The sequence below is a fragment of the Arachis hypogaea genome, chromosome 10 (genome assembly GCF_003086295.3).
Source record: "Arachis hypogaea cultivar Tifrunner chromosome 10, arahy.Tifrunner.gnm2.J5K5, whole genome shotgun sequence".
Taxonomy (NCBI): Eukaryota; Viridiplantae; Streptophyta; class Magnoliopsida; order Fabales; family Fabaceae; genus Arachis; species Arachis hypogaea.
In genome coordinates, this window is record NC_092045.1 from 4,627,861 (window position 1) to 4,640,683 (window position 12,823).

The 12,823-nt window shown below is 34.1% G+C and overlaps 3 protein-coding genes across 3 annotated transcripts; all 3 read left to right on the plus strand.

The window, feature by feature from the left end:
- Positions 1-1,704: 1,704 nt before the first annotated feature.
- LOC112714781 (oligopeptide transporter 4) lies at positions 1,705-7,794 on the plus strand. The gene is made up of 6 exons (XM_025766449.3): positions 1,705-2,371; positions 3,213-3,310; positions 5,250-5,816; positions 5,977-6,229; positions 6,355-6,537; positions 7,035-7,794. Exons 1-6 carry the CDS (start codon positions 1,733-1,735, stop codon positions 7,647-7,649), a joined length of 2,355 nt encoding a protein of 784 aa, XP_025622234.1. The 5' UTR covers positions 1,705-1,732; the 3' UTR covers positions 7,650-7,794.
- A 2,824-nt stretch (positions 7,795-10,618) lies between these two features.
- On the plus strand, positions 10,619-11,041 carry LOC140175545 (uncharacterized). Its single transcript, XM_072204050.1, has one exon. The coding sequence runs from the start codon at positions 10,619-10,621 to the stop codon at positions 11,039-11,041; it is 423 nt and encodes a 140-aa protein (XP_072060151.1).
- Positions 11,042-11,116: 75 nt separating this feature from the next.
- LOC112717211 (protein FAR1-RELATED SEQUENCE 5-like) lies at positions 11,117-12,097 on the plus strand. Its single transcript, XM_025769305.1, has one exon. It carries the CDS (start codon positions 11,117-11,119, stop codon positions 12,095-12,097), a length of 981 nt encoding a protein of 326 aa, XP_025625090.1.
- Positions 12,098-12,823: the final 726 nt, after the last annotated feature.

Below are 12,823 nucleotides of genomic sequence, written 5' to 3' on the forward strand. Positions count from 1 at the left end.
GTCAAGTTAGTGGGTTTTTCATCTTATAAATTCTTCACTCTTCTTTACTTTTTTTGATGTGGGACTAACTTCAACACTTCTCACATTTGCAATACTAACAACAATAAAAATGTAATACATGACAATATTTTAGTATATATTTAGACAAATTTAATTTTATTCGACGAACCTAAAATAATTAATCGAACCGAAAATTAGTCAACGAATTTAAATAAACAATAAAATCATTTCATATACCATATACTCAGCTCAGCTCATTGTACTATTTAATTAAAAAATATTTTTACTCCATTTCCGCATAAAAAATAGTGATCTGATTCAAACGTCATGGCCTTGGAACCATACTTGTACTTTTATGGTTAATTAAGATTATTAAGTTGAACTATTGGGACTGAACTAAACGGATATTCGGTAATAGGTTAATAATAGCAGTATTTTACTATTTGACTTACCTTTTTGGATCTCATAATAAAGTGCACAAGAAGCACAATCATGAATGACGAACAAGATTAAAGATTCCCACAATCCCACCCATGTTTAACCAACTTAATTATTGTTAAGAGTTTATTTTAGAATATTATAGATGAATATGATATTTATATCTTGTTATGATTTTATATTAATTTAATTTTGTCATTATGATTAAATTATATTAAATTTTGAGCCTATAAATAAATATTTTTTATTATACATTATAAATTAAATATCTAAATACAAAATTTAAGTCTACAATTCATCACAAATTCAACCGAGGCATCCTCTTAACATTATGAGAATTTTTTATTACTCAAACTTTCCGTAGAAAATTTGTTTATTATACAAATTCATCTGTCACGTACTCACGGAAAAAAAATATATAATATTTTATAATATTATTGAAATATGATGTGTTTAATTAGAATATAAAAAGTACAAATCGAATAATCAGATTTGTCACTTCAAACACAAATTGAATTCTTAAATTTGTATATCTTACTCAAATTAAATTTTCATATTTTATTTTTCTCTCTTTTTTTTTTAACAAATCTGAGCATCCAATTTGTTTAATAATAATTTTAAAAAAATCATATATTAAAAAATATCAATCTTTTTAACAAGGTTAATATTATAGTACTTAAAAAGTAGTATTTATTTATTAAAAAATTAAATATTAATATTTAATTTAAAAAATAAATAATTTTAAAAAAATTAAAACTTATTACAAAAAATAAATTAAGTAAAATTTAGACAATAGTTTATAAGCACTATAAAATTCACTTTTTTAACAATTATATATTACACACCAATTCTTTAGTATAAAAAAAATAGCTGAATATTCGCTAGTAGCAATAATTTATATCTTTTGTATAAAAATATATTAATTTTTTAATACATTAAAAAAATTAAAAGATAGTTATTATTTTGAAAAGAAACACTATTTTACTTATCCTTGGGATAATTGGATCCAATACTGTGCACAAATCATGAATGAAAGGACAAAATTAAAGACTCCCCATACGTTTAAGCAACTTAATTATGATTACCGTCATCACAACAAACACACCTCATAGCTCATAGGACCATATATAGAAATCGGTAATAATAATAATATTATTAATAAAATCTTTTCATTTTTTAAATAATTAAATACATTAATAATTTAAATCTTCTATATTTTTAATTTATAATCTTAAATATAAGTCTTTAGAATAATCTGATCATGAAGCCAAAAATCCTCACCTTCCATCCATTAATGCAAATAAAACCACACACAACAACACCTCTCTTCAAAAACACCCCAAAGCCAAGACCAAAAACACCTCTCTCTCTCTCTCTCTCTCTCTCTCTCTCTCTCTCTCTCTCTCTCATGGCTACCACAGACCCGCCAGAGAAGCTGAAATTAGAAACAAGCTTCGACTATGAGAAGAACGAAGAGAAAAAAGAAGAAGAAGAAGAAGTGTCGCCGGTTGAAGAAGTGCGACTAACGGTTTCGAACACTGACGATCCAAGCCAACCAGTGTGGACCTTCAGAATGTGGTTCTTAGGTCTAATCTCATGCGCGCTATTATCTTTCCTCAACCAGTTCTTCGCTTACCGTACGGAGCCACTCATCATAACTCAGATCACCGTTCAGATCGCCACACTTCCCATCGGTCACTTCATGGCGGCGGTGCTGCCAACTACCAAGTTTCGCCTCGGATCCAAAACGATGTCGTTTAACCCCGGCCCTTTTAACATGAAGGAGCACGTGCTCATAACCATATTCGCGAATGCGGGTAGCGCTTTCGGGTCCGGGTCGCCCTATGCGGTGGGTATTGTGAACATAATTAAGGCCTTTTATGGACGCAGCATCTCTTTCTTTGCTTCCTGGCTTCTCATCATTACTACTCAGGTTAATCACTTCCTCCTTTAATTATTCCACTTCATTATTAGCAATAACAATAATTACTTTTTATATCCATCTTATTATAAATTAAAATTAATTAAATAATTATATAAAATATGATTTAAGTCTTTATTTGCCATATATATATACCTTTGTTCATGGTGATGACGTCAAAGTCTCATGATTGTCGTTGCCAATTCCCAATTATTTTACTTGAAAATTGTGTTTTGTGAATAATGACAATTTTGAGCTATCTATGAATGATTTATACTTTTTATTGCTCTAGATTGCGGTTGATGTATTATATTCTTGTGTTTGATGATTGATAGTTACAACTTACAACCTAACTCTATTATTGGTTTATTGTAGTATAAACGCACGTATGTATGTATGTATATATGTATGCACGTACTTGCTTATAATGAATTTAATTAATTAATATTTGTAGTGAAACTTAATTTTAAAAGATATATAGAGCTATTTAGAGATCACGATTCTTGTGTTTCGATAGATTCCTGTTTGAAGCAGGAATTCTTATGCGTTTTTCTTGCTCCATGCTTATGTCGTGATTGTTTTTTTTGTCATCCTTAGCTTTCATTTTTATTCTCAATTGTTGTAATAATTTTTATTTGGCTTTCGGAAAAGAATAATTTATAGTATTCAATAATAATAATAATAATAATAATAATAATAATAATAATAATAATAATAATAATAATAATAATAATAATAATAATAATAATAATAATAATAATAATAATAATAATAATAATAATAATAATAATAATAATAATAATAATAATAATAATAATAATAATAATAATAATAATAATTATTGAGTATATAGGTTCTGGGTTATGGATGGGCTGGGTTGCTAAGGAAGTACGTTGTGGAACCAGCTCATATGTGGTGGCCTGGCACTCTCGTTCAAGTCTCACTTTTCCGGTATTCACTTTTTCCTTCTTCTTCTACTCTTTATTTATTTAATTATTTATATTTTATTTTAGACAAAAGCCCAAAAGATATACTATTAAGAGGTTTAATTTGTTAGGATATTCCCACCCTAGGATTTAACGTCAACTATTAGGGGTGACTAAATAAATTGGAAGTTAGATATCAAGCTCTTATAAAATTCGGTATAGCAATTAATTAATGACAGATCAATTAAAATATGAGTTAACTTTTTTTTACATTATTGTTATCCAGTTACTTGCAAAGTAACTTTGACTTGCATTATTGAAAGATATTTTCAAAAGTCAATTCTATGGTGATTGTTATTCAATATTTAATTTTTGTTTAATTTATTTTTATATTAAATTTTAAAAGTTATTTATTTTTAATTAAATATTTATTTTTAATTTTTTAATAAATTAAATAGTGGCAATCACCATTCTCAAATGGCAAGAACCGTCAATTAAGAGTTAAGTTTTTAATAATATTAAATATATTAGAAAATGGAGTAGAAGTTGTACAACTGACTCAAATGTGACTTGTGTGAGCAATAATCAGCTGATTGATATAAGATAAGAAAAATTGTGCATCGAAATAGCCGAACCTTCGTTCTCTCTCCTCATATGAAGTCAAAAAAATAGGGGACTGTGGCCTTGTGGGACAAGGAGATAACTGATAAGTATGTTTGCGTATTTTGTGGAAAAGGAAAAAAAGGAAGAGAAGAATTATAGTCCGACAAACCCAGTTGACTTCAATATTAACTATTTTTTTTTTTTGTACATAATATTAACTATTTAAATTCTCCCTTCACACCCAGACCACAAGGAAAGAAAGAAGAAAAAGGCTTTCCCTTCACACTGCACAAAGTAGTTGGCTATGATCCGTTAATTATTGTTACGGGTCTTCAAACAAAAACAAAAAGTCATATTTTGGGCATTAAAATATGGGCCAGGCCTTGTTGACTACTAAAAATGTCTGAATTGCATCTTCCACACAAAAAACAAGAGGTCATATCTGGGGCATTAAAAAATGGGCCAGAACCTTGTTGACTACTAAACAGGTTTGACTTGTATACTAGTAATGACTCAAGGTAATATTAACTTTATTGCACTGCTTTTTACCAAAAACAAAAAAAAAACTTTATTGCACTGCAAGGCCTGTAGCGGTGTACATTCGAGTTCAAATTCTAGTTATAACTAAAAAGTTGTTATATGAAATTTATAAAAAAAGAAAAGAAGTGTGTATGTTAGGGTCTTGACCCAAAAAAAAAAATATTGCGCTTGGGACATGTTTTGATATATTTTTTGTCAAATTAAATTTTAAGTATATATTTACCTTGCTAGAAACTATACCAGATTCAAATCTTAACTATGACTAAGAGTTGCTATATAAAACTCATGAGAAGGGCAGAGGATGTGTGTGTTAGGATGTAACTTGAAAAAAAAGTATATGGAAGAATCGAAAAAAATTGTATAAAATAAAATACTTACCAATTAAAAGGGTTACTAATCAGAGTGATAAAAAAAAAAATAACAGAAAACGTTTTAAATTGGTCTATAAAAAATATCAATAAATTAGTTTTTTAATTGACACCTCATAATGTCAAACCAATTTGAAGCATTTACAACACTAAATTAAAACACGAGTCATACTATTTTGACCATTATACTATGATAAATGAATAAGTTCAATTAGATTAAAAGAATTTAAATTTTTTATTATGTAAAAGAATTTTACACATATATCTAATCACATATTGTTAAATGATAAAAAATAATTAATTTTTAAATTTACTGCTTAAAAATCTATAAATTCAAATAGATGAAGTGGACAACTCTTTACCCCATCAAAATCAAACTCAAATTAAAAAACAAAATGTCAAAACATTTTTCATATGATGACGTTTCACATATAAACATTTGTTGGTATGCAGAGCTTTGCATGAGAAAGACAACAGCCATGGAATTTCACGGGCAAAGTTCTTCTTCATTGCACTAGTGTGCAGTTTTTCATGGTACGTGGTACCTGGATTCTTCTTCACAACGCTAACAAACATCTCATGGGTCTGTTGGGTGTTCTCCAAATCAGTAACAGCTCAACAACTAGGCTCAGGCATGAGAGGCTTAGGCCTTGGAGCCATCACACTTGATTGGAGCGCCGTGGCATCGTTCTTGTTCAGCCCTCTCATCTCGCCCTTTTTCGCCATTGTCAATGTCTTTGTTGGCTATGCAATGATAGTATATGTGGTTATTCCTATTGCATATTGGGGTTTGAATGTGTATAATGCAAATAGATTCCCTATTTTTTCATCACATTTGTTCACAGCTCAAGGTCAACCTTATAACATATCTGCTATTGTTAATGACAAGTTTGAGTTGGATATTGCCAAGTATCAAGAGCAAGGGAGAATCAATCTTAGTGTCTTTTTTGCTCTCACTTATGGTTTTGGATTTGCTACCATTGCATCTACCATCACACACGTTGCTTGCTTCTATGGAAGGTAATACAATGCTGCTTATGTTATCTTAATTTGCAACCACGTTTGATTTAATGCAGCAATATGTTCCAAACTCCACTTTGCAATGTAAATTTCCATAGCTCTTAGTTATAATTCAAAATTATTTGAAGTTGGAATTTTGATCTACCGAAAAAAAATGCAGGGAGATTATGGAACGTTATCGTGCTTCATTCAAAGGCAAAGAAGATATCCACACAAAACTGATGAAGACATACAAAGACATACCATCTTGGTGGTTTCATTTGTTGCTAGGTGTTGCTTTAATGGTTTCTCTAGCACTATGCATCTTTTTAAAAAACCAAGTTCAAATGCCATGGTGGGGACTTCTCTTTGCTGCGGTCTTATCCTTTGGATTTACCCTTCCAATTAGCATCATTACTGCCACCACAAACCAGGTGAGTTAAAATCTTCACTCCCCAAGAATAGGAAAATTGTTAAGTACCAATTATTTTTTATTGGGAGAAGTTTAAGTTATTAAGCAAAGACACATGACTGAAATATATTTATGCTCTTTGAACAGACACCAGGGTTGAATATCATCACCGAGTATGTCTTTGGTCTCATATACCCTGGAAGGCCAATTGCAAATGTTTGCTTCAAAACTTATGGCTACATCAGCATGTCTCAAGCCGTCTCGTTTCTCAGTGATTTCAAACTTGGACACTACATGAAAATCCCCCCAAGATCAATGTTCTTGGTGCAGGTATATTCTTTATGAACAATTTCAGTCCCTTCCTCATAAATAAGTTTTGCAGAGTTCATATGTTAGTTTAATTATAATTGTTTATTTACTGTGATCCAATAAAAAAAATAACAAGAAAGAAGAAATAACACTCATAAGGAAAAATGCATGCACATAAGCTGATATTAATTGTTGCATTGGTAGGGAGATATTGATTTAGTTTTGCATTATATTGCCCATATATATAGTTCTACATTCAAGATAAGAATAATCACAGTATCTATTATCTAAATTTGAATGAAGTATAAGAGCTCTATCATTTTATAGGACTTGTCGAGGATGCAATCATAGAAGCAGATTTTCTCAATGAAAAGAGACTTTTTGATATACTAAATATTTGTAGATGGTAATTGAATATATCATGCCATGTAAAATCCAACTCTAATGGTATTACAAGTGTCCCATGTTTTGTGTTTTCTCTCTAATTCTTAATCCATGTTATTCATAAATATATGCAGTTCATAGGTACAATGCTTGCTGGAACTATCAACATAGGGGTAGCATGGTGGTTGCTAAACTCTATCAAAAACATATGCCATGATGATCTCCTTCCAGAAGGTAGTCCCTGGACATGCCCCGGTGACCGTGTATTCTTTGATGCATCAGTAATCTGGGGATTGGTAGGACCAAAGAGAATCTTTGGCTCCAAAGGAAACTACAGTGCAATGAATTGGTTCTTCCTTGGTGGTGCAATAGGGCCAGTAATTGTTTGGCTATTGCACAAGGCATTCCCTAAACAATCATGGATACCCTTCATCAACCTCCCAGTTCTCCTTGGAGCAACCGGAATGATGCCACCGGCAACACCATTGAACTACAATGCCTGGATTTTCGTCGGAACCATGTTCAACTTCTTTGTGTTCCGATACAGAAAGGGTTGGTGGCAGAGATATAACTACGTCCTATCGGCCGCCCTTGATGCCGGGGTGGCGTTTATGACTGTGCTGCTGTTCTTTTCTCTGGGATTGGAGAACAAGAGTATTAGTTGGTGGGGAAATGATGGTGAACATTGTCCATTAGCATCTTGTCCAACAGCCAAAGGCATTGTGGTTGATGGTTGCCCAACACACTAAGTAATTGGTTCTTATCACTATAATAATGTGACTCTTAATTGTTTCTATTCACAGCAACAATAGCACTCAAATTATGTAATGAAACTTGCAAATTAAGTCAATGTAATATATAGTAAGCTGAATAGAATTTATTGTGCAAAGAAAATATAGTTGGTGTTATATATCGTTTGCTAGTCTCTTAATGTTAAAAATGACTCTCAATTTGTTCATGGAGAAGGGAATGTATGATAAAGGAATAAGGACTAAACAAATGAGGCTTCTCATTTCTGAATAATATATACAATTAAAGTTTAAGAGGATGCAGTAATTAGTCTAGTAATCCTATTTAATAATGCGTATTATTATTATTATTATTGCAAATAACAAATTTGACATTTGCTGATGGATTATTGTTAGGCAAGTTTTATGGTATAGATAGTAACTTAGTATCTACATGTGTAGATAGTCGGTGGTAAGTTCTGGTTATGACAGGTGGTATAAGTAGGGGACAAATTGTTCAGTATTTTAGAGAGGTTGCAAGAAAAGTTTAATAGACTCACATGAGGGGAGTCATAATTAGGTTGGATAATAAAACGTTATAATGAGTAATTAATTTTGGCTGATTAGGGGTCCAAGCCTTGATCCTTTTTTCGTTTTTGGATAAAAACATTTTTTTTTGTGTCATAAGCCTTTACAATAAATACCCAAAAATTCAGAAATCACTGCAACTATGGTAACCAAAATACAACAAGGAGAATAACGTCATTGAAACCACTATGGCAAAGAAAAAATAAACCCGACCCATAGAAAAAATAGTTGATCCGCCATTTTAGTGAGTGAAACCCATTCCCAATTCCCAGCTGTTGCTGACCCCAGAAAGTATGGTTCTCATGAAACGACAATGCTTTGTTGCTAAAAGAAAAAGAAAGAAAGCACGAAGAATACCCAGAATGCATCTCCTCCCAAGTCCCAACCCTTCCTCCAGTTCTCCCATATCCTTCTGTCAAAAGAAATGGTAACTGTAGAATCACCGGCGCAACCTACCGCACCCGCCCATCGCAGTCACGGGCAGGCATGAAACACAGAAGCCTCCCCTCCTAACCCTAGGCCCCCATCTCTATTTTTTGTTATCTCCTTCCTTCCCCCAAAATTAAAACAGAAACCCTAGAGGTACTGCCGGAAGTAGAGAGCTGACGCAGCCATCCGTTGTAGTCAGGGACTTGCCTCTCCATCCCGTCGGCGTTCCCGGAAAAACCACACCCGGTTAAGTCTCCTTCCTGGCCCTATACCGGCGACGTCGTCTGGTTGCAGTGTTCCTTTGGAGGTCAGTGCTCACTGCTAGTGGATGAATTAATCTTACCCAGCTGTACTTCTGCGGTCCGTTGTCCTACTCGTCGTGTGGTCTCCCTGTTGATCGTGCTTCTGCCCCTTTGCTGAAACTGCTCAAAGAGTAGGTAATGGACTTTTTTTTTGTAATTATTGCTCTGTGTTTTTCATTCTTCACTCAGAACATCTTGTTTTTAGATTCTGCTAATCCTACTTAGATTGAAATTTGAATATAGCTGTATTATGGTCTTGTTTTCTTGTTTTCGATTGATCTTTGAGTGTTATCTTTGACAAAGCATTCTCAGTTTTTGAGTTTGGAGGAAAAAATACACATACTTTCTATTATACCTGTTCAATAAGTATCTGATTAATTATTATTCGAATGTTGTGGTTAAAATTTTTTATTGATTGATGATTTGGTTACCGATTTCCTTTGCTTGAATTTGTTAAGTTGATAGTGTGTTAAATTAGTTTGCTGCTGCCGTTTTGAGTTGCAAATTTTTTTTAGGGTTTTGCAATTTCAATTGCCGGATTATCTATTCAGGTGTTGTGGTTGTTTATTTGTTAAATTGTTGTTGTGTGTACCTATTGTTGTGTTTGAAATCATTGAGTTGCCATTTTCTTCTCAAATTACTAATTTGCTGATTTGGTAAATTCTTGTTATGGTGATATTTGAGATTGTGGTTGGCTATTACTGGGTTGCTGAGTTTTTCTATGAAGATCTTATTCTTGTTAAATTGTTCTTGTTTCCATGCATAACTTGTCCTTGTGGTCTACAGTTTCATTAGGTTTAGGTTTGAGATAGCTTTGATGTATTTTGGTAATTGTGATGTCTTTTGATGAGATGTGGCCCAGAACAGCCTTTGATTTGGTTTATATATGGTTGATGGCCTAGAATCTGCTAGTACTATTCAGATTCTGCTAACCATACTCATATTGAAATTTGAATGTAGCTGTATTATGTTCTTGTTTTGTTGTTTTCGGTTGATCTTTGAATGCTATCTTTGACTATACATTCTCAGTTTCTATGTTTATAGGAAAAATTATACACTTACTTTCTATTATACCTATTAAATAATTCTTTGATTAATGATTATTTGAATGTTATGTTTGAAATTTTTTAATGAATGATGATTTGGTTATTGATTTCCTGGTCTTGAATTTGTTAAGTTGATAGTTTCTTAAGTTGGTTGGCTGCTGCTGTTTTAAGTTATTAAATTTTTACGGTTGTTGTAGTTTGCTAATTGCTAGATTTTCTATTCAGGTCTTGTGGTTGTTTATTTGTTAGGGTGTTGTTGTGTGTACCTATTGTTCTCAAATTATTACTTTGGTAATTTGGTACTTTGTTGTCGTCGTGATAATTGAGATTGAGATAGGCTATTATTGGGTTGCTGAGTTGTTGAATGAAGTTCCTCTTTTATTTAAATTGTTCTTGTTTTCATGCATAACTTGTCTGTGTGGTCAAAAGTTTATTATGTCTGGGTTTGAGATAGATTGGATGCATTTTTTGGTAATTGTGATGTCATATAATGAGATCTAGCCCTTAGTAGCATTTGATTTGGTTTATATATGGTTGATGGCATGGAACTTGGTAGAGGTAAAGGCGTGTAATTTTATAGCAGAATTAGTTATTATTTTGAAAACCAACTTCTACAACTTAATAGATGGAGTGCTATGGTAGGATGGGCAAGGCAAACAGTTTGTTTCCAGATGAAAGTGAAAATGAGTTAGGCCTTTCAAACAACGACGTTGTTGACGAGGATGACTTAAGAAAGGTTGAGTTGTTGTCGGATGAAGATGGTCGTGAATATGGAGATGTGACTGGGTTGAGTGCAGATGATATAATGAAAAAGGTGTTTCGAAGTGAAGAGCGTGCATATGAGTTTTATTGTAGGGTAGGAAAATGCAATGGATTTGGGTCCCGTAAGGGAGACTATGCAAAGGATGAAGATGGGACTGTAGTGAGAAGGAGGTTCTTCTGTAATAGGGCTGGCCTAAGGGATGGGAAACACTACAATAGACTAGACAGGAAGAGATGCCATAGGCCTAAGACACGCACGAATTGCCAAGCCTTGATGTTTGTATAACTTGATAAGGGTATCTCGATTTGGAAGGTTCGGAAAGTAATCCTCAAGCATAACCACGAATTGATATCGAGGGGAATGGTTCACATGATCCGAAGTTTTCGGGTGATATCGGGTTCCGCAAAGGCCCATATGGATGGAATGCATGCGTATGGGTTGCCAACGTCTAAGATACTGGGGTACATGGCTGGGATTGTGGGTGGTTATTCTTGTTTGGGTTTTACCAAAAAAGACGCATACAATTATATTGATCGGTCGAAGCGTGCAAAGGTGGTTAATGGATACATGAACGCTGCTATAGTCTACCTAGAAGGCAAGGCAGCTGCTGATCCCATGTCTATGGCCCGGTACAATTTGACTAAAGAAGGTATGTTGACAAACATGTTTTGGACAGATAGTCCTAGTAGGGTTGATTTTCAACACTTTGGAGACGTCGTTGCATTCGATTCGACGTATAAGAAGAACAAGTACAACAGACCCCTTGTCATATTCTCAGGTTCAAACAACCACAAGCAAACAACAATTTTTAGTTTTGGTTTGGTTTTAGATGAGACAATCGGTTCATACAAGTGGATGTTGGAGAACTTGTTAGAACTCATGTGTGGGAAGATGCCCTCTGTTGTCGTGATCGACGGGGATGAATCAATGATTGCTGCAGTTAGAGAAGTGTTGGCTCGGGCAACCCATAGGTTGTGTGCATGGCATCTGCAGAAGAATGTGACCTCGAACACCAATGAGCAGATGTTCCGTGATGTCTTTGCCAAGTGGTTGTATGCCGACATGGAGGTTGAAGAGTTTGAGGGTGAACGGGCACAGGTTGCTGAACAGTATGGGTTACTCAATAAGTATTGGGCGTTACAACTGTATGAAAAGAGGAAGATATGGGTAAATGCGTACTTGCGTCGCAAGTTTTGTGCTGGGTTTCGCACGACGTCTCGGTGTGAGAGTATCAATTCCCATTTTAAAAAATTTCTGTCGTCTAGGCACACTATTTTAGAGCTTGTGCAGAATCTAGAGCTACTAGTACGGGAGTACCAGAACAATGAGCTGGTTACATAGTTCAGTTCAATGTATGGTGTTCCTGTTATGACGACCTGTCTTGATCCGATGGAACAGTTTGCTGCATCGGTGTACAAGAAGGTCATATTCACACAAGTCAAGAAAGAGATTGATTCTATATCGGTCGTTAACTTCGTAAGCAAACGACGGGTCTCAACAACCATGGTGTACACGGTTAAGGAGTATGGATTCTCCGGTCAGAATGTGGTGGCATTGTACGATCCAAAAAGAGGGAGGTTGGTCTCTCGATGTGGATTTTGGGAGAAAGAAGATTTTCCTTGCAGGCATATGTTTTTTGTCATGAAGCACAAGCATGTAAAAAGAATTCCTGAGCAGTTGATTTTGAGACGATGGAGGAAGGATGTGAAGACAGTCAATGAATATGCTGAGAAGACGACACTAGCTCATGAGCGGGGTTTCTTGTTGAGACATGGAGCCCTGCATGCTGCTTCACAGTGGATGTTGTTCGTCGGATCTAAAAATAACGATCTGCACAAGAAATGCATGAGCAGAATCAAGTATATATGTTGTGATCTACAAGCACGCAGCGACAATGACACGATGGATAAGAATTCGAATGCTGCCTGTGATGTTCGAGATCCAACCGTTGTGTGCACAAAAGGGGCACCTAGCACACGGGGACACAAAGGTAGAAAAAGGAAGTGCACGAGATGCAGGAAAATCGAGCACACAAAGAGGAGGTGCACTGAGCCATAAAAAATCCCA

Excerpts from the sequence above, each read along its gene's own strand:
- LOC112714781 (XM_025766449.3), top strand. The coding sequence starts at position 1,733 with ATGCAAATAAAACCACACACAACAACACCTCTCTTCAAAAACACCCCA. Across the intron at positions 3,311-5,249 it reads GTTCAAGTCTCACTTTTCCG|AGCTTTGCATGAGAAAGACA; the intron begins GTATTCACTTTT and ends GTTGGTATGCAG. Across the intron at positions 6,538-7,034 it reads GATCAATGTTCTTGGTGCAG|TTCATAGGTACAATGCTTGC; the intron begins GTATATTCTTTA and ends AAATATATGCAG.
- LOC140175545 (XM_072204050.1), top strand. The coding sequence starts at position 10,619 with ATGGAGTGCTATGGTAGGATGGGCAAGGCAAACAGTTTGTTTCCAGAT.
- LOC112717211 (XM_025769305.1), top strand. The coding sequence starts at position 11,117 with ATGGTTCACATGATCCGAAGTTTTCGGGTGATATCGGGTTCCGCAAAG.